General features: G+C 40.0%; 1 protein-coding gene across 2 annotated transcripts in view; it reads left to right on the top strand.

Annotated features, from left to right (window-relative positions):
* Nucleotides 1-22,367, top strand: part of LOC109921486 (cAMP-responsive element modulator-like) — an 85,697-nt gene extending 63,330 nt beyond the window's left edge. For both annotated transcript variants that reach the window (XM_048614266.1, XM_048614275.1), the window contains 2 exons: nt 2,429-2,529; nt 22,217-22,367. In XM_048614266.1, coding sequence (XP_048470223.1) covers nt 2,429-2,529; nt 22,217-22,367 — 252 coding nt within the window. The remainder of the gene's footprint in view (nt 1-2,428; nt 2,530-22,216) is intronic.
* Nucleotides 22,368-22,608: the final 241 nt, after the last annotated feature.

Below are 22,608 nucleotides of genomic sequence, written 5' to 3' on the forward strand. Positions count from 1 at the left end.
GTCTCTGGATTAACAGTCCAGCGATAATACCACTAGGCCATCGCCACCCCATGAATATGGATGCAATGTTCTTTACCTTTTGTGAAAATTAAGAGTAAAACTTACTTACTGGTATAATTCGAACACCCCTGCCTTTTTGGGCAAGATTTTATTAAATGATTTATAATGTATGTGGTACAATTAACATTGTATATTGTTCTGTACGCCTCTCTGCCGCGGAGGGGTAGGGCCATTGAATATTTGTATAGCAGAGGTAGATAGATTCCTGACCAATAAGGGAATCAAAGGGTATCAGAGGTAGGCAGAAATGTAGAGTTGTGGCCACAATCAGACTAGCCATGGGCTTACCGAGTGGTGGTACAGGCTCAGGAGATGGATTGTTTTCTGCTTGCTCTTAGTTTATACGTTTGTTTGTCAATTCTGACATTTTGCTGTCTGAAACCGTCTCCCAACTACATGTTCTCTCAAGTTTAGCTTATTCAAAATTACATTGGCTCCAAGTTCCTTGATGCCTAAACTTCAGAACTCTCATCTTGTGTATATAGCCCTTGATGATTTCATCTCCCCTTGTCTTTAGTCCAGTCTTTCACCCTTTCAGTTCCTCAGGCCTGCTTTGGAAGTTCTTTCCTTCGCTTTACCATTATGTCTATGCCTTTTGGCACAATGTTTTAGAATTCCCGCCTTGAGCCTTCTGCCTCATTGGATACATCTCTTGTTTTAGACTTTACTTAAAACCCATGTTTTTGACCAAGCTTATTGTCACATTTGTTGATGATTGTGTCTCTGTGAAGACACTTGGGATGATTGACATTAAAGATTGATATCACTCAGAAGCAAAAATAAGTCAGGAAAGTGAACCAAGGGGAGAGTCGAGGCAAGGAGATTAAGGGGTGGTGGCGCTGGTGGGAAAGGCTGAGGGGAGGGCTGAGACGGAAGTCAGGTCTGGTTGGATCAAGCCAATAATGGACTGTGAGTCATGAGACCACAATGCCATAAACAGATTTGTGCTATTTTGAAACATGTCATATTGGACTTCCACTGTAGAATACATACACATCATTGGAGTTCTATGGAACTTGCAATGCAAAACAGACCAGTAATTGACACAAGAGATAACAAGGTGTAGAGCTGGATGAACACAGCAGGCCAAGCAGCATCACAGGAGCAGGAAAGCTGACGTTTCGGGTCTGGACCCTTCTTCAGAAATTGACACAGACCAGTTGGAATGTTCTTGCTCAGCATAAGCTCTCCTGACCCCTTTTAGGTTATCTCTATCAGCATATCCTTCTGTATCTTTTCTCTGCTGCCCTTATTTAACTTCCCCTTAATTGCATCTGCGGTTATTCATCTCAACTCCTGCTGTGGTGGGCAAGTTCTGCATATTTACCACTCTTTTGCCGATGTTGAAGTTTTGTCCAAACTCCACATAACATTTACTGATGACTGTATTTTATAGTCCCTAGTTTTGCCCTTGTGGGGCAACCTTGAACAAGAGGTAATAGCTTTAGGATAAGGGATAGCAGATTTAAAACAGATGAGGAGAAATTACTTCCCTCAAAGGGTTATGGATCTGTGGAATTCACTACCCCAGAGTGCGATGGATGGCATGACATTGATTAATTTAAGGAGGAGATATTACTAATTAAAAATTTATCTGTGTTGAAGGATTATGGAGAGCAACAAGAAAGTTGGAGTTGAGGCTGAGATGAAATCAGCCATGATTGTATTGATGTGAAGCAGGCTCAAGGGTCTAAATTGCCCACTTCGGTTCCTGGATCTTTATGTTATGTTTCAGTTTCCCTTCCTTGTGAATTAATCTCTATATCTAACCTATCTGACCCTTAACCTTAATGTTAACAACCTCCATCATCCCTTATTGATAACTTTTCTAGGTTTAAAAAAAAGCCTCAGTTTGTTTAATGTTAAAAGAAACTTCAACTACATCTATTTTGTATTTTCTTAGCATCCATATATAATATGGAGATCAGAACTGTTCAAGCCTGCTATGCTCATAATTTCTGCCTCAGCTCACTAATTGACAATTTTATTTCTGCCTTAAACAGGAACTATTAAACAAGAAACCAGATTTCTCATGTACATTGTGTTAGTTATGTAGCATATGTAGATGGTTAGAAAAAAAGGTACATTTTTGGTGTATGTGTTATGATAATGTTAGTTGCATAGTTTAACTTTGTTATTTATGATTAATATAAAACATTCAAGATAAACAGGTTGACCTGGGAATAATTTTAAACAAGTCTGGTCTCTCTTCTGAGCAGGATTTAACTACTGCTTAGAACTGGGTATACCATGAGTCTTTTTTCACTTAACTGGAATTAAAATGATATACTTATATTGTGTTTTTAAAAACTATTCAAAAATTAATTTTAGTTAATTTTAATGTTGTGTTATATGGTTCTATTTATAGGTAGCTACTATCGCAGAAACAGATGAATCTGGTGATTCTGCTGAGGTTGTGACTGACTCTCAAAAACGGAGAGAAATTCTATCCAGGCGACCTTCCTACAGGTTTCTACTACATTGTGCATATTTTACTTCTCCCTGTAGTTTATGATGGCATCTGGCTGGATCAGATTTTTCTAAATACTATAGACTGTAGAATGTAAATATAGCATTTTACTTGTATGTTGAATGAAACCAAACAATTTAATTTCTTCTCTAACTGACCTCAAATTTCTTTTTAGAGAAAATATACTTCTACACCAAACAAACGCTTTCCAGTTCAAAGAATTAATTCAGTCTTTCGCTGAGCAGTCTGAGCTTTGTTTTGTTGCATGCTGACTTTTTCTCATCTCCTAATTTTTGAAAAAAAACTGAACCAATATAAAAATAGAAGCAATGCATAGCTTGTATAGTCAGCTTGTATTATCCTTAGATACTGCACTGCTAACTTGAATGACAACACCTTGTATTTAAATAGTGTCTTTGTAATACTATTACAAAGTATTAGTATTTGTGTAATACTAATACTTTGTATTATACAAGTAATATAATTGTATATTGTATTACACAAGAGAATTTCACAAGAGAATTATCAAACAAGGTTTGACAGTAAATCAGATAACATATTAGGATAGGTGGCAATAATCTTGGTCAAAGAACTAAGTTTTAAGGAGCTCCTTGAAGGAAGAAGAGCAACGTACAAGGTAGAGAGAACTTTCGGGAGAAAAATCTAGATCTTCTAGGCAGTTGAAGGGATAGCTGTCAATTGGTGGAGCAATTTAAAATTGAAATGGAGAAGAAGCCAGAGGATTGAAAGGATCTCTGAGGATTTTTGCACTGGATTAAGTTATAAAATTGGAGAAGCACAAACTAATGAAGAGATTTTAAAAAGAGGATGAGAGTTTTAAAGTTGATTGACAGCAATATGGGCCAGTGATGGGGTGGTTATTGAGCACCATATTGGCTTGGGTTGATGCAAGTGAAACATAAGAGGAGGCCAAGTACATATCTTTAGAGTGCTTCAGAGTTAACAGTGCAGAAGCTGAAGCCAACGTGGGTGAAAACTGGTGGTTGACTGAAATTTTCAAATCATACAGTTGACTTAAGTTGCAATAAATCATTTTGGCACAAAAGGTGGGAATTGCATTTTGAAGAAGATGTTATGACCCCGTTATCTACACTGGTATTTATTTCATGATGTATTATTTCAGTGTGAAATTAAGTTTCTTGTTGTTATATTACTGTTCTTGGTTCTCTATACATTCTTGTTATCTAATAGTTTGGGACATTAACCTTTGGACAGCTTTCTAATGCAGATAGTTACATATTCTGCATAAACATGAAATAAGTCGTTCTTTTTCATGTGATGTGGGTGTTGCTGACCAGGGTTGTATCTATTGCTCATCTCTAATTACCCTTCAGAAAGTGGAATTGTGATACACCTTCTTGAACTGCTGCAATTTTTGGGGTGCAGATACTCTCCACTCCTGTTAAGGAGGGAGTTCTAGGATTTTGGAACAGCAATATAGTTCCAAGCCCAGATATTATGTGGCTTGGAGGGGAATTTGCTGGTGGTGGTGTTTGAATGAATCTGTAACCCCTTGTCCATCAGACACAGTATGTTCCTGTTAGTGTGAAGGGCAAGGCTGTTAGATGTCGGGAATGCTGAATTACTAGAGAAATTGAGGCTCTGGTAAAAAAAAAAGGCATATATCAGGTATAGACAGCTGGGAATCGAATGAATTCCTAGAGAAGTATGGGGCAGTAGGAGTATAGTTAACAGGGAAACTAGGAGGGAAAAAAGCAACTTGACACAGCTTTGGCAAAGAGTTAAGGAGAATCCAAAGAAATTCTATAAGTACAATAAGGGCAAAAGAGTAATGAGGGAGAGAATAGTGCCCCTTAATAATCAACGTGGTCATTTATGTGTGGAACCACAGGACATTGGTGAGGTATTAAACAAATATTTTAAAAAATTAAAACAAAAGACTGGACTGACTGGTCTTGTACTCATTGGAATTCAGAAGAATGAGGGCGTATCTCATAGAAATGTATAAAATCCTGATGGAACTGGACAGGCTATATGTGGGAAGAATGTTCTCGATGTTGGGGAAGCCCGGAACTAGGAGTCACAGTCTGAGAATAAGGGGTAAGCTGTTCAGGACTGAGATGAAGAAGAATTTCTTCACTCAAAGAGTTGTGAACCTGTGGAACTCTCTACCACAGAAAGCTGTCGGGGCCAGTTGTTAGATATATTCAAGAGGGAGCTGGTCTTTGCCTTTGTGACTAAAGGGATCAAGGAATATGGAGAGAAAGCGGAAATCAGATACTGAAATTGCATGATCAGCCATGACCATATTGAATGGTGGTGCAGGCTTGAAGGGCCGAATGGCCTATTCCTATACCTATTTCCTATGTGTTTCTATGTCCTTCTAGGTGGTCGAGGCACAGTTTTGAAAAGTGTTGTCAAAGGAGCCATGGTGAGTTGTTTAATGCATGTTGTGGTTGGCACAGACTGCGATCATTGTGAAGGTAATGAATATTGAAGATGGTGGTTGAGATACTAGTCCAGTGGGTTTCTTTGTTCTTGGATGATGTTGAGCTTCTGGAGTTTTGGTGAAGCACACCCAAATGGACAAGTGGGGAGAATTCCATCACGTTCCCCATTTGTGCATTTTAGATGGTGGACAGACACTGGGAAGTCAGAATGTGAGTTATTCGCTGTAGCATTTCCAGCCTCTGACCTGCTTTTGTAAGGCACAGTATATAAATGGCTAGTCCAGTTCAGTTTCTAATCAGTGGCAACCCCACTCCCCCCGTCCCTGATGTTCATAGTAGGGGACTAAGCAAAAGTAATATCATTGAACATCAAAGAGTGATGGATAGATTTCTCTGTTGTTGAAGATGGTCATTGCTTAGCATTTGTGTGGCACAAATTTTACTGGCCACTTGTCAGCCGACACCTAGATATTGTCCATGTCCACTGTATTTGGACGTGGACTGCTTTAACATCTGAGGAGTTGTTAATGGAGTTGAACGTTGTGCAAGCATTAGCAAACATTCCCACGTCTAACCTGATGATATAAGGAAGGTCATAGCTGAAGCATCTGAAGATGGTTGGGCCTAGGACTCCAACATGGGAACTTGTGCAATGATGTACCGGTACTTCCAACAACTACAACTGTCTTCTTTGTGCTTTGCTTTGTGTCATCCTGTGGACTCTTTTGTTTAACATGTGAATGATGAAATGTTTTTTTCTAGTCCACATAAAACAGTTGGGCCAATTTAAGAACAATTTCTGAGAGTCTATCAAAAAAAAAAGCTGAAGTTGTCAGTGAAAACAAGTCCAGGGCGATGACATCTCTGTGTTAGATTTGATTTGATGTTAAAACTGTTGCAAAAGGGAGTTAGTTTACATAGTGGGTTAGATCCTGTCCTTTCATTTCTGGAACATATGAAATTGATGCATGAGATGAAAAGAGAAACACATAAATGTAGCAAGATATGCAGTTCCAAAATTAGATCTGAGGTGTTTTGTTCAGGCAGAACATAGAACGTAGAACAGTACAGCACAGTACAGTACAGGCCCTTTGGCCCACGATGTTGTGCCAAACTTTTACCCTAAACCTAAGGTCTGTCTCACCTCCACCCCTAACTAATACTATCATCCATATGCCTAGCTAATAGCCGCTTAAATGCCCCTAATGAGGCCGACTCCACTACCCTCTCCGGCAATGCATTTCACACCCCTATCGCTCTCTGAGTAAAGAACCTACCTCTGATGTCTCCCCTATATCTACCTCCACTCACTTTAAATCTATGTCCCCTCGTAAAAGCTACCTCCACCCTTGGAAAAAGTCTCTGGTTGTCCACTCTATCTATACATCTGATCATTTTGTACACTTTTGCAGAGTAATGGAGCATTTATTTATACAGCTGTCCTACCCAGCTTAGAAGTATTTATTGCTAATACTGCATGTGTGAACATCTTCACTCTTCATTCTCATGAAAATATCTTCATCAGTGCATCCTCTCATACTTTACTCTTCAAGTGGCTTCTAAGAATATAACAAATAGGAATGAGGAGTAGGCCATTGAGCCCCTCAAGCCTGCTTCACCATTCATCCTGATCTGATCCTTTTTTTGGTTGGGATTCTGTCCTAGGCTTCAACTCCAGTTTTGTGCCAGCACAATCAAGCCGTCAAATCCCTGATTTTTCAAAAATCTCTTTACGTCCTGTTCTTTGCTTTCAGTTATCTAGCCTCCACAGCTCTCTCAGATAGAGAATTACAGACATTCAGTACCACTAGGAAAAGAGATTCCTTTGCATTCTCAGTTTTAAATGACTGCTACCTATTCTATGACTATGTCCCCTAGTTAGAGATTCCCTCTGTAGGGAAAACCACTTTTCAACGTCTACCCTGTCAAACCCCTTCAGAACCTTGTATGTTTCACTAAGCCTACTCTTCATCTTTCTAAACTCTAATTTAAAAAGCGTAATAAGTTTAGCTGTTTTTTGATATGTCACCCCATTCATTCCCAGGAATTAGCTCAGTGAATTTCTTGAACTGCCTGCAAAGCAGGTTCCTTTTTTAAATACAAGAACCAAAACTGTAGACAGTACTCCAAGTGTGGCCTCACCCAACACCCTGTACATATGCAACGAGACTTCCCTGTTTTTAAACTCCAATCCCCTAGCGTTAAAGGCCAAAATTCCATTTACCTTAATTAATTGCTGCATCTGTATGCTAACAATTTGTGTTCCATGTGCAAGAACACCCAGATCCCTCTACGCTGTATTTTTTTAAAGCCCCTCTCAATTTAAATAATAGTCTGCCTTTTGATTCGTCCTACCAAAGTGTGAGACTTCATAGATGGCTACGTTAAACTCTACCTGTCAAGTTTTTACCCAGTCACTCAACCTATCTATATCCCTTTGGAGATTCTTTATGTCCTCATCACTACATGCCCCAACCCCCACCTATCTTTGTATCGTTAGAAAATTTGGATACATTACACTCTTTCCCCTTCCACCAAGTCATTAATATAAATGGTAAATGATCTTTGTGGCACTCCACTGGTTAGGTCTTTCCAACCTGAAGAAGACCAACGCTCTCTCTTCTGAGTGTTAACCAATCCTAAATCATTAATACATTACCCCAATACTGTGAGCTGCTATCTTGTGCAATAATGTTTTATGTGGAACCTTATTGAGTACCTTCTGGAAATCTAAATGCACTACATCTATGAGTTTGCCTTTATCAGTTCTGCTTGTTAAATTCTCAAAGAACTTTTAGCAAATTTGTAAATTGTGATTACCCTTTCGCAAAACCATTTTGACTCTGTTTGATTGCATTAAGGTTTTCTAAATACCTCATTTACTTTTTGTATAAGCTTTTGCATTTTTTATATTTCTTGCCGATTTACTTTCATATTCAATTTTCATCACCGGCAGGTTTCTAAGATACGAATATTCCCAATTTTCTGGCCTACTACTAGTTTTCGCCTTTCTAGCATGTCTTCTCGAATTCACTCACCTAGCACATTTATCTCCATCCTAACTGTGTCAATTTTTTCCCACTATAGCTCTTCTAATTTTAAGTCTGGACTCTGGCAGTTGTCTCTGTTTTCTGTTTGCCTGTTGTTATCCTTCAACTTCCTTCAATCAAATTCATTAGCGTAGCTTCGTATGGTGCACTTCTGTTGACAGTTAAAGAGACTAAACTATGAGAGGCAGCCACTCTTTGTTCTTTAATGCTTGTGGGTGTTGCTAACAAAGCCAGCCTTTGTTGCCCATCCCATGACAAATCATTTCACAGGGCAGTTCAGAGTTGACCACTGTCGTGGCTCTTGAGTCACATGGAGGTCATACTGGGTATGGATGGCAGATTTCGTTACGGAAAGGGCATTAGTGAACCAGATGACTTATTACAACAATTGATGATACTTTCGAGGTCGCCACTACTGACACCAACATCTATGGTAGGATCTGCACTTGTGGTCCCAGCACGTTAGCTTGGGCCCCCAGATAACTTGTCCATCGGTGTTTCAACTTTGAAATTGTGTTCTAATTATCATGTACTATGGGTTGTTATTGAGAGTGTTAGAGCTGTTGCCAAGTTACTGCAGCCACTGAATGTTATTGTGATATTTGCCAACCCAAAGGCAATGTTGCAGTTTGCTTTTCTGTTATTGGCTAGCATGCTAGGTGCAAAAATCGATGTTCAGGGATTTCATGGCAAGTGTTATAGCATCCTTGAAGTGGAGTGTTTCGTCTCTTACTGGTCATCCAACTCACCATAAATAAAATCCTTGGGTTCATAACTGTCTTCCATACTGTGAATGTGCAAACAACAGCAAAAGCACAGTTATTTGCTGGGTTCACTAACAGGACTATTGCATTCATAATCTTCTCCTTCCTTGAGATGCTCAAAAATGAGCTGCAAATGGGAAGATGATAGCTGTAAGTTGATTGATTGATTGATTTATTGTCAAGTATACCAAAATACAGTGAAAAGCTTTGTTTATGAGTGGTACAGGCTGATCATAGAAATCAAAGGATTTGCAGATCGAAAAGACTTAGACAGAGGCATACAGGTTACATTTTTTTTCTATTCATCTTGTGGGACGTGGGCGTCGCTGGCTGGCCAGCATTTCTTGCCCATCCAATACATTGCACAGGGCACGCCCTCGGTGAGATCAGCGTTAGCAAGATCAGCGTTATTTGATGCTAGAGAGTTCATTCATCAGTCTGATAAGGGCCGAGAGGAAGCTGTTCCTGAACCTGCTTCTGCATGTGTTCAGGCTAATGTGTCTTCAGCCTGATGGAAGAGGTTGTAGGAGATCATTACTGGGGGTGCGATAGGTCTTTGATATTGGCAGCCTTTCCACGTCAGTGAGCCGTGTAAATGGAGTCCATGGATGGAAGGTTGGCTTCCATGATGGTCTGGGCTGTGTATAGCACCTTCAGTAGTCATCCATATTTCACAGTTATACAACAATGAGCTGAGAACACAGACCTTAACAGAGGTAGAAGTACTCACTGACAAAAGTAAGCAGATGACCCACTGAATTGATTATTATCAACTGAGGACAATTCTGGGAGAAGTTGGTGCAGTCACTGTGACTGCTAGTTTCTGCAAGTAGCAGCCTTACCTTGACCAGCAGCTGGTAGGCAGAACCAGAGAGGCTGGAGGGAAGAGACAGTGACTGGAGCAGGTAAAATCTTGAGCATGGAGCATTGACCTTGATCCATTACACTGGGAGGATCTTGGGGGTTGTGCTTAATCACATGACAATTTTAAAAGAAACATTTTGGACTGAAGGGCTCCTGATTGATAAGTAATGGTAGGTGATTCTATATTTTTTAACCTTTAATTTCCATTAACCTTTCCATACCCATAAGGTTTTAGAGTAGTGGGATTTAGATTCGTGGTAAAGTAGTACAGTTCTGAGAATTAGTATAGTACGTAGACTATTGTTTGCAGAATAGCATATTTAGTACTCTAAGTGAGAATCTAACACTAGGAGCCATCTGCTTAGCTGAAAATTAATTTCATAGAAGCGTGGGAAATCATAGACAGTTCAAACATCTCTGATGACTGCATCTGGAGAAAAAGTGTCCAATTACACCCCTGTTAGACCAGATGGATCTGTGGAGCAGCAGTTGGATGTACTTAGGAAAACATTATGGACAGGAGTTTTAGAAACGTGGCCACACCCAAGATTCAGGCAGATAGACGGATGACCGCTAGAAGGAGCACGCAGATAGTGCAGGAGTCCCCTGTGGCTGTCCTCCTCTCTAATGAGTATTCCGTTTTGGTTACTGTTGGGGAAGATTGCTTATCAGGAGTTGGGATGGCATTAGCCAGATCGGTGGCACCACACTTGGCTCTGTTGTACAGCAGGGAGGGTCAAAGTGCAGTAGAGCAGTAGTCATAGGATATTCCCTGTCGTCAGGGACACAGATAAGTGTTTCTGTGGTCACAAAAGAGACTCCAGGATGGTGTGTTGCCACTGTTGTGCCAGAGTCAAGAATGTCCCATGCCTGCTCAGAGACAATCTCAAAAAGGTGGGCAAGCAGCCAGACGTTGTGGTACACATGGGTATTAATGACATAAGCAGGAAGAGTGACAAGGTCTTGCAAAGGGAATTCAGGGAGTAGGTAGTACATTGAAAAAGAGGACTTCTAAAGTTGTAATCCCTGTGCCATAAGTCAGTGAGACTAGGAATAGGAAGATAGTACAGTTAGATAGGTGGCTAAAGAGTTGGTGTAGGAGGAAGGGCAGGTGGAACATGTATAGCAAGGAGGGGTTGTACCCAAGCTGGAGGGGTGCCAATAATGCTGGCAAGGATATTTGCTAGTGTCTCTTGGGATGGCTTAAACTAGTGTGGCGGGGGTTTGGAAACCAGAGTAGTAGGTCAGCAAGTGAAACGATTGAGAAGGACGAAGGCCAGTAAGGCTAACAGGAAGAACAGATAGGGAGAGATTAGTGAACCCAGCGGGACTGGCAGTCTGAAGTGTCTTTGTTTTAATGTGAGGAGTATGACAGGTAAGGCAGATGAACTTAGAGTTTGATTAGTTCATATAACTATGATGTTGTAGCTATTACAGAGACTTAGTTGAGAGAGGGACCAGACTGGCAGCTTAACGTTCCATGATTTAGATGTTTCAAGTATTGATGAAGAAGGAGAACAAGGTGGATGGTGAGTTTATAGAGGGGTAGGTTGATAATCTAGGACATGTCAATATTAAAATTGAGGTGTTGGGTGTTTTGAAAAGTAATAAGGTAGATCAGTCCTCAGGATCTGATTGGATCTTTCAGTATGCTGAAGGAGGTGAGTGAGGAAATGGCTGGGGCCTTGTGCAAAATCTTTGTATCCTCTTTAGTCACAAGAGATCCCAGAAGACTGGAGAATAGCCAGTGTTGTTCCTTTGTCTCAGAAGGGCAACAGTAATAATCCAGGAAATTACAGGCTGGTGAGCCTTACATCAGTCGTAGGGAAATTATTGGAGAAGATTCTTAGGGATAGGGTTTACTCACATATGGAAAAATGTGGACTTCCTAGCAATAGGCAGCGTGTCTTTGTGCAGTGGAACGTTTGGTCTCACAAACTTGATCGAGTTTTTTGAGGAGGTGACAAAGATGATTGAGGGCAGTGGATGTTGTCTACACAACTTCAGTAGGGTCCCTCATGGCAGGTTGGTACAGAGGGAAAAGACGCATGGGACCTATGGCGAGCTGTTAAGATGGATACAGACCTGGCTTGGTCACAGAAGACAGAGAGTACGGTGGAAGGGTGTTTTTCTGACTAGCGATCTGCGGTCAGTGATGTTCTGCAGGCATCAGTGCTGGGACCCTGGTTGTTTGTAATATATATAAATCATTCAGAGGAGAATGCAGCTGGTCTGATTAGTAAGCTTACAGACGATACAAAGACTGAGCAGGTGTGGATAGTGAGAAGGATTGGCAGAGGATACCGGTAGGCTGGAGACTTGGGTGGAGAAATAACGGATGGAATTTGATCCAGACAAACGTGAGGTGATGCATTTCAGAAGTATACAGTAAATGGCAGAATCCTTAGAAATATTAACATACCGAGGGATTGAGGTGCGCAGTCCACAGTTCCCTGAAGGTGGCAACAGGCAGATAAGGTGGTCAAAAAGGCATATGGCAAGCTTGCCTTCATTAGGCGTGGCATAGAGTAAAAAAATTGGCAAGTCATGTTGCAGCTGTACAGAACTTTAGTTAGGCCACATTTGGAATATTGCAAACAGTTCTGATCGCCATTCTACCAGAAGGATGTAGAGACTTTGAGAGGGTACCAAAACATTTTACTAGGATGTTGCCTGTTTGAAGGATATTAACTATGAGGAGAGATTGGACAAACTTGGTTTGTTTTCACTTGAACATTGGAGGCTGAGGGGCGACCTGATAGAAGTTTACAAAATTATGAGAGGCATGGACAGAATTGATAGTTGGAGTCTTTTTTCCCAGGGTAGAACTGTCACTTACCAATTACATTGGTTTAAGGTAAAAGGGGGAAAGTTTAAAGAAGATGTGAAGTGTAAGTTTTTTACACAGAGGTTGGTAGGTGCCAATATACTGCCAGAGGAGGTTGTAGAAGCAGATACAATAGCAATGTTTGAGGCATCTTGATAGATATATGAATAGGCATGGAATAAAGGTACACAGACTGTGTAGATGCAAAAGTTTTTTTAGTTTACCGAGGTATCATGTGTTGGTGCATCCTTGGTGGGCTGAAGGCCCTGTTCCTGTAATATAGTGTTCTCTGTTCATTGTCTGAGACAGAGATGTCCCAGCCAGTATTTGATACTTCCCCACATCCTCCTGGCATGTTTGAATTAGATATAGAACCATTTCAATTGGTTGTCCCACTCTGTTTTTCCCAGTGTTCCCATTGAAAACTTAGAACCATGACTAAGCCTGGTGTTAAAGTGCCCCCAATGGATTCTTGTTTACTCTTTTAGGATCCCAGTAATGATTTCGTCAAGGTCAAATTAGAACTCATCCTTAACATCACCATTAGCCTGAAAATATGGTATACTGGTGATGACTGAGCTGTGGGTTAAATATCATAAAATCTTTACTGAAGCGAGACTCCAGAGTACATCGAGCACACTCCTCTAGCCTCACAGCCATTTCTTTTAAAGGACCACCGTTGACAAGGAGATCCACCGCCGGACCAACTGTACCAGTTAAGCTTCTACAAACCGCAGCGACAAGTGTTTAACAATAAAGACTCTAAGTCAGTGAAAGTTCTAGGCTACAAAGCAGTTGTACCATACTGCAGTGTGACCTGTACTGTTTGAGAAGACTGCAGATATCCCATCAGCAATGCCTCCTCCACATCTTCCAGTTTCAATGAGAGGACTGATGCTAGTGTACATAGTAGTTTCATATTGCAGAATTTGTGTATTGCTTTAAAAAATACGTGCTGGCAAAGATTTTCATTTTGCTCAAACGTTAGTGTCTTTCTAGAAGTTGGTTCAACAAGCATTCAAATAAAATTCTGACAAAATCACTTTGTTGGAATGGATATTGTGCCTGACGGCTCCTAACAGTCTTCCCTATAAGGTGCTGTTTTCTCAGTTCTCAAATGCCAATTTTCCAGGAAGCACAAAGAACAGGCTTCAGAGACATGCTGAAGATCTCCTTGAAGTGTAGCTGTATTGGTATTAATGATCGGGAGGAGCCTGTTACCAGTCATTCAAAATGGCAGCAATTTGTCTGTCAAGCTGCATTACGTTTTGAGTCAGTACATTTTAATGTTGAGCAGCAACAGCGAAGGAAAGAAAATTTTTAAATTCTGCACTCTGGATCTCAGTAGTTCTTTGGATGCTTTCTCCATGAGGCTAAAGGTACATTAGTCATAAATCTCAATTTTCTGTATTATGGCGACACATGGCAGAAACATGTAACCCTGAATAAATATCATACTTGAATTAGGAGAAAGCCAATGGTGGCATGATGATGAAGAACCATGATCACTTCGAACTTTAAGAGGCATCTGGTTTCTTCACCACTGGACAAACACCCAGCAAGTGAGGAATTCTGGCCAAACTGTTCAACCGCAGGAGGACCTATCTTCATAACCATCTTTTTCTCTGACAGACAGCGGGATCCATTCCGTTGGACTAAATTTGATGCATTAGGCAAAAAGAAGTGTGACACGGAAGATTGCAACAAATACGGGTGTGTCATTGGGAAGGCGTCCTTCTTTGTGCACTACCAAGATATATGCATCAGAATAATTACCACATGGCCAGACTTGTGTAACTTGAACTTTTCTTTTATGCATCCAAAATTAAATCATCTGCATATTTTAGCTGCATTGTCAGACTTACAAAACTTGAGACCATCGCTTCTTTTTTCACAGTTTTTCTATGCTTGTTTATTTTCTCTACTGTTATTTCACTTTTTTGTTTCAACCTTATTTTGTCCCTGCTCTCCCATCCCAGACTCTTATCCTTGATAGCCACTAAACCAACCCCAATTATCCCTGAGGGAAAATCTTGCCAATATCATCATCCCTGTCCAACTTGCCTTCTTCAGTGCTGGCCAGATGGACTGTACTAACAGATCAGATCAGTTATCTCATAGAATCATAGAACCCCTACAGTATGGAAACAGGCCATTCGGCCCAATGAGTCCACACTGCCACTCTGAAGAGCATCCCATCCAGACCTATTCCCCTACCCCTACATTTCCCTTGCCTAACCCACCTAACCTAAACATCCCTGGGCACTATGGGCAATTTAGCATGGCCAATCCACCTACCCTGCACATCTTTGGACTGTGGGAGGAAACCAGAGCACCCGGAGGAAACTCACACAGACGCGGGGAGAATGTGCAAACTCCACACAGACAGTCGCCCGAGGGTGGAATCGAACCCGGGTCCCTGGCGCTTCTACCACAATGTGTGTTTATTTGTGAATAGGTTGTTTGTCATCATGAACATATGTGGATGATTTGTTAAAATTAACTGGCTGGGGATGATATTACCTTTCTCCTCAAATGAAGCCTTCCACTACTTAGACCATTAAACTGCTCTTATTGCCAAATGATATTTTGGTCTGATCCAGCACTCCATAGGTACTCATCCCTTCAGCTTCCCCTCTTGTTCTATCCCTCTCACCTCCATTAAAACCCAGGTTCTTTACTAGCCACCTAACTACACAAATATGATCTCATTGAAAAATTTGCACTATATTCTTCCCTCTGTCTCTGCACTGAAGAACTTCACAGTAATAATAAAACAAAAAACTGTGGATACTGAAGATCTGAAACAAAAACAGGAATTGCTGGAATCATGCTTCATTGTCAATTCTGAAGAGGGTTATCTGTATTTGAAACATTAACTCTGCTTTCTCTCTGCAGACGTTGGCAGAGCTGCTGAGTTCCTGCAATTTCTGTTTTAGCTCATCATCCATAGTAATTTCAACCTCAATCTCAATTTATTATGCTATCTCCATTCCTGTTGAGTTTCATGCTGTTCCCATTCTCACTGAATCTCGCACTTCATTTAAACCTCACTGTTTAAATTCATGACCATCCCCTTGACCTGTTATTTCATGTGGTCTTGATTTACATCAATAAGGCCGTCACTAATCATTCATTGATTTCTTTCCCAACAATGCACCCTTTGCCCCACTTCTTTCCGTGCACCTTAGTGGAAAAGAAAATTCAGTCACTTCTAGCTGCGCTTTAAAAATCCCAACTGTGTATACCATTGATCTTCCATTGGGACCAATGTCCTATCAGGTTCACCTTTCCCCGAGACCTCAGATTGCATTTTGTTCTCCTTGTGTTTCCATTCACTTCCTCTCGAGTTCATCTTGACCATAGAATCTACCACCTACCTCCTCGGCCCTGTTGCCATTAGGACATTGACCACAAAACTTGGCTTCCTGGTTCATGTATTAGCCAATGAAAAAGTTCTTTCTTTTTAGCTTCCTGACCCATAAACCGCAATCAGTGAAGATAGACAACTGCACCTCCTCCACGATAACCCTCAACACTGGAGCCCACCAAGGATGCATTCTAAGCCACCTACTGTACTCCTTGTACACACATGACTGTGTAGCCAAATTCCAAATGAACGCCATCTACAAGTTTACTGACAACGCCACCATTGGTAGGACGAATATCAAACAACGATGAGTCAGAATACAGAAAGGACATAGAGGGCTTGGTGTCATGGTGCAATGATAGCAACCTCTCTCTCAATGTTGGCGAAACAAAAGAACTGATTATTGGCTTCAGAAAGAAAGGAGGAGAACAAACCCCATCCAGAGCAGGGGTTGAGCGGGTTAAGAGCGTCAAGTTCCTGGGAGTGATGATAACTGACAACCTGTCCTGGACTTCACACATAGATCTGACAGTCAAAGTGGTACAACAACACGTCTTCTTCCTCAAGCGGCTTAGGAAATTCAGCATGTCCATAACGACCCTCACCAACTTTTACAGATCCACCTTGGAAAGTTTACTATCTGGTTGCGTAACAGCCTATTATGGCAACTGCTCTGCCCAGGACCGTAAGAAACTACAGAAGGCTGTGTGCACAGCCTAGACTATCACTGGAGCCAACCTTCCATCCATAGACTCTATTTACACAGCTCACTGCCGCAGAAAGGCTGCCAACATCATCAAAGATCCCTCCCACCCTGGTAATGCTTTCCTACAACCTCTTCCATCAGGGAGAAAATACAGAAGTTTGAACACGCACCAACAGGTTTAAAAACAGCTTCTTCCCTACCATTATTAGACTGAGGAATGGACTCTCTAACTTCAAATAATGTTGATCTTGTTTCATACACCTCCTGTGCAGTATAACCTGTGTGTCTCACTCTGTCTAAGCATACTGTGATCCGTATGTTCTCGCTTAAGATGATCTGCCTGTACTGCTCGCAAACAAAGCTTTTTACTGCATATAGGTACACGTGGCTACAATAAATCAAGTCAAATCAAATACTTTATTTTTCTTCTTTCAACAAATTTGTGTACATTCAGTAAACTTGATTCCCTCCATCTCTCCCAGAGATACAGAGATGCAAGTTAACTCATCATTTCTTCAAATTAAAAACATGGGGCTTTTCCCAACCCCATCTACTTGGACTGCTAAAGCAACTTATGACTTTTCTCCGGCTCTGATGGCCTGGAGACTGTCAAAATTAAACTGCCCATTTGCTGGTCTGAACTGGACCTGCTTCTGGTCCCTTTCCATCTTCCCATGCTGGATCGTAAACCTTGAAGTAAACACTTCAGCAAATATTCCACCAGGTAATTTGTTTGGTGATTTAGTTTAAGTTACTGATTTCTTGGAAGTGCTAAGACCCAATGCTTAAAAAAAGAGTTTCTGACAAATACGAAAACCAAAAACTCATATATCTCTTACTTTGAAACCCAAAGTTCCTAAATAATAATAATAATCTATTACAAACTTCCATTGTACTTTTCTTTTTTGAGTGAGATATCTTCAAAAAGCATTTTCAGTTTCTATCAAAATTTCCTCATCAATATTTATATTTTATGTTGGTAGTATTAGCACATTAACATTAAACACAGGAGGATTCTCATAATGGGCATGTTCTACAAAAAAATCCATTTTGCTCTCGATATTTGCTTTCACATATATTTACTCTTGGCAAGGTGTTGATTAAAGAATTAATGTGTCTCTGCCTGTCCAAATAATTTTCAATTATATGATTGTAGCATTATATTCCAATACTAGAATCACGAATTCTTGTTATAGAATAGTTCCAGGAAAATGAGAAGATTATATAAATAAGTCTCTGCCGAGTTGTTGGATCTGTAAACTTCAAAATGTTGTAGAGCTTACACTGGGATCAATGTCTCTTCCTGCGCCACTTAATATTTCTTAGGCAGAAATCTAATTTTCGACAAAAATAGCTAACATTTCATTTGATTCCCATCTTGTTCCTCCTGTTGAAACAGGTTGACTTTTGAATTGATTCATTATCCTGAGCTTCTGGTAAGATGGTCTTGGACTAAGCTTTCTAAGCTCAGGGCTCGTCCTCTCCATCTGCTTTGCTTTTTGTTTCTTCTCTTTTCTTCTTTCTTTTCTCTTTTTATTTTTTTTCCTCCTTCATTTTATTTACGTCTTGTTGAAGAGCTCAGTTGCAATGATGGCATTGGCAGCAGCGCATGAGCCAAGTGCAGATGCATGGGCCCAGCGCAGATTCGTGACAGTGGTGTCAGAGGTGGGTTTGGGTTCCTGGGCTTCTGCGTCCAGTGCAGATTCTTGGGGGTGGTGGCTAAGGAGGGTTTGGGCCCTCACAAGATCCAGCATCATTGGCAGCGACTGGAGCAGTGGGGTGGGTGCGAAGCGGACTCGTGGTGGCAGAGTTGCGTTTAGGCCGGTGCAGTATCCGCCAACATTGGCAAGGTCTAGTGAGGACATGTAGTGGTGAGGGCTCATGGCGGAGTCAAGATGGCACCAAAGAGTGATGACTTTAATTTCACCAGTGGTGGTGCAGCAAAGGGAACTCCTGCCTGGCCACCAGGCTCATGGTGGAGGACTTAACAAGAAGGACTGTAAAGTTGAACACTTTATTTTTCTGCCTGTATATTCTATGTCATAAAATCATAAAATCCCTACAGCATGGAAGCAGGCCATTTGACCCATCGAGTCCGCACCGACCATCCCAAAGAGAATCCCACCCAAACCCAAACCCCTATCGCTGTATTTCCCATGGCTAATTTACCTAGCCTGCACATCTTTGGACTGTGGGAGGAAACCAGAGCACCCGAAGGAAACCCATGCAGATACAGGGAGAAAGTGGAAACTCCACACAGACAGTCACCCGAGGATGGAATCAAACCCGAGTCCCTGGCACTGTAAAGCAGCAGTGCTAACCACTGAGCCAATGTGTCGCCCTATGTTTTGGTTTATTTTTCTGTGTTTTAAGATGGCGCCAGAGATTGGCGATAGTATATAATACTTTTCACTGTATTTCACACTGTATTACGTAATTCACAACATTGATGTTCTTTGTCATTTGATAAGTCGAGTGAACTTTGCTATTAATGCATCCCCAGAGACAAAGAACAGTACTAACACCCTGTCTCCAGCAACAAAATTCTGAGCTTTTATCTGCCCCAGCTTTTATTGTTTTCTGAGCACCTTTCAAACACTTTTTGCAAACTTGCATGATTTTGTTAGTTTTTCTCAGAAACTTGACATATACATCAGAAGTGTTGTTTTGGTTTATAAATATTTACTTAACTAACTTAAGGGATGCTTTCACTTCATGCCCATGTAGCAGTCCAAAAGGACAAAATCCTGTGGACTCATTAGGAGTATCCCTAAAGGCAAACAGTAAAAAGGGAATTCACTTAATTGTAGGATATTCTTGACGTGAAATGATTAGACATGCTCTAATCATGGTATTTAAATTTTGATGTCATCTTTCTTAAGATCCTTGAGATTGTGGATGATGAACTGAAGATATGTGTTTTTCTTCCAAATTCATTATTTCTTTGAATATTTGCAACAAATTTAAACCCTGATCTGATTGTATTTCTTTGTGTAGTCCATATCCTTTTGAAAAAAAAGTTGTACCAACCTTTTCAATATCACTTTTGCCATAATTTTTCTCAAAGGCACTGCTTCAGGAAATCTTTTGAAACATCTATGATTTTTAAAAAGCATTGATTCTCTCTCTTGGTTTTAGGTAGGTGTCCTATTAAGTCCCTGAAAGTTGGTATTGGAATTAAAGGCACCAATTTAATTGTGGTTGAGGGTTCGCCTTTACCTGACACATATGGCATATCTGACATCTTAATGGAATCTTGCAATCAGGTTAAAATGGAGAAAAATAGATAAATCCTTCACTGAAAAAGTATAATGCAATGGTAATGGAGAGTTCTAAATACTTTGTGTGACCTCACAATAACTTTCAGCATACAATGGTGTTGCTCAACAATTGATCATTTGAATTACATTGGGGATTCTCAACAGTCAGCCTGTGCTGTGCGTCAGCAATAGGCTAGGCTCAGAGCAAATTTGTCTATATTACATGAGGTGTAAAGCTCCAACTAATGTAATGTTTTCTGAATAAATTCTAGAATAGAGAAATAATGTATCTTTGTTTCGTGGGAATGTAAAAATTATGACTGGACATTGCCCGTGAACTTCATTTGCAAGTATTCGAGCAATACTGGAAGGTTGCATCTAAACTGTAAATGATAATCCACAGGCTATTTTTGCAGATTGATTATTCAAACAAGTTAAGAGGATTACTTTATAGTTATATTTCAATGGTGAGGGTATAGTGCATCTTATTTCTACACCGTAGTTTATTTCTAGTTGCTTACGAACAAAATCTTTTGGATGTGGGCAACATTGGCAAGCCCAACACTGATTTTCTTTGCTAGTTGCCTTTGAGAAGGTGGTGATCGGCTAGTTGAATTTTTGCAGTCAATGAACTGAAACTCCATAACAGTTGCACAAACAAAAAAAAATCAAAATTCTGACCCAGTTGAAAGAAGAGAAAGCAGAATGAAGAGAAAGCAGTATTCTGTGTCTGTTTGAATAGCATATGACTTGGAGTGTACCTATGAGACCATTATATTTCCATTACACCTGATCCATTGTCTATCCAGATAATAGAAGTTTTGTAAATGCCACTGGAGAAGCCTTGACAAAATGTGCTGTGCATCATCGATTGTACACACTGCAGTTCCATGTTATGAGACACTCAAGAACTAGTTTAGATTAATGGATGAGGTGCTGTACAAGTAAAAGCTATTCCAAAGCCTTTTTCACCTGCCTTCCGTTTTGCACCTGTCGTAAGTTTGAACTCTCTTAGATCTCCAGTACTTTTATTCTAACATACACACTGTTCCCTTAAAGCATCATCCTTGTGTTGTGGGCCTTTCATGGTTTTCAGTTTAGTAACAACTTGATTTTAATATTCTTATTTCAAAATTTCCCCATGCCCTTCCTTATCTCTACAAGCTTTTCCAGCCCTATTATCCCCTAAGACTGCTTTACTCCTCCAATTCACAATCGTAATTTTTTTTAAACTCTACCATTGTTGGTTGTGCCTTTCTTTCCTGTTCTAATTTAATCATCTCCTTAAAATCTTCATTTTTGACCAATCTTTTAACCTGATCAACTGTCTCCTTATAAAGCCCTGTGTTAAATTTTGTTTGACCTGTAAGTGTCTTTGGAGTGCTTTACTATGTTTACTATAAAGACCCCATATAGCTACAGGTTGTTGTTATCATTCCAAGCCAGTGCTGGCCTAAATTCATGCAGGCATGGATTACTTGATTATTCAAGGAATTGCAAAAGCATAGGAGCACTGTGTAAGCGTGAATGAACAGCTTATTCTGACTCTAGCGGAGGAAAATTCATCAATAAAGCAATACTTAAGATTGAGTTAGATCTGTAATTTTTATTCACTATCTATTTGAAATAACCCCGTTTGTTAGTATTAAATAAATGATATGTCTAAAACAGGTGCCTTACATGACAGTTGTCAAAATTATATTCATGATGTTTTGTTATGTGTAAAGATGAAATTAGATGGCTAGTGATGTTTTTTGGAAGTCATCTTTCCTGATAAAACTACACAACATTCCACATCCACTTGCGGCTACTGGTGGGCATTCAGGCAACTAAGCATAAAAGAGACTCCATGAGCATTCCTGTTCTCTATTGTGGAGGACTTACTTGCAGTTAATGAGACTTAAAATCTTATAAGCTAGAAGGGCTTGTGAACAATCTCATGTGGCCATCTTCTGCAATTCTCAACCATGTAAATGCTAGGGACTAATTCATTTGATTTGGGCTTGATGCATTTTTAAAGTTGATTGAGGTTCTTTTTTACAGCTGCTGTTCAAAACCTAGTTGTAAGAATCGTCATGTTTAAGGGAACTTCCACTTGTTTTCTGAAAGGACTTTTGTTTTGAACATTATATTATCGTTACCTCCCAAGACATGATAGCAAGAGACTTTGAGATACATTTTTAAATGCTTGATTCATTTTTGATCCCTCAATGAAGTATTGGGGCTCTTGTGTGTTAACCATATTCACTTACTGGCATTGTGCATGTAGTTATTAATTTTGGCTTATTCAGAAAATTGCAATTTGAAAATATTGTAAAAGAACCAAGTCCCAAAATGATAAAATTAGGAAAATTACATTTGAAATTGTCTTTTTTATATCACAATAAGCTAAACTTAGGTTATATTATTTCAGAAAAATCCTAAATGAATTATCTTCTGATGCACCTGGTGTTCCAAAGATTGATGAAGAAAAATCAGAGGAAGAGGGAGCAACAGCTGCTATCACTACAATGGCAGTGCCAACATCTATCTATCAGACCAGTACCGGCCAATACAGTATGTAATATTTTAAGTTATGTTTATTATTTAATCGATGCTGGCATCAGTGACCTTAAATATTCACTTCAACTAAATATTAGCTATTTTACTGTGATGCACTAACATTATTCAGCAGCATTATCAAGGCATATTTGTTAGTTAAAATGTTGCAGTCCTAATGAGAGTAATTAAGAACTTCTTCCTTGATCTACTGGATATTAAGCCATACAAGATACAGGGTTCTTTTGTTCATCTCTTGCTCTGTGT

Source organism: Rhincodon typus, chromosome 2 (assembly GCF_021869965.1).
Source record: "Rhincodon typus isolate 14 chromosome 2, sRhiTyp1.1, whole genome shotgun sequence".
NCBI classification, from domain to species: Eukaryota; Metazoa; Chordata; class Chondrichthyes; order Orectolobiformes; family Rhincodontidae; genus Rhincodon; species Rhincodon typus.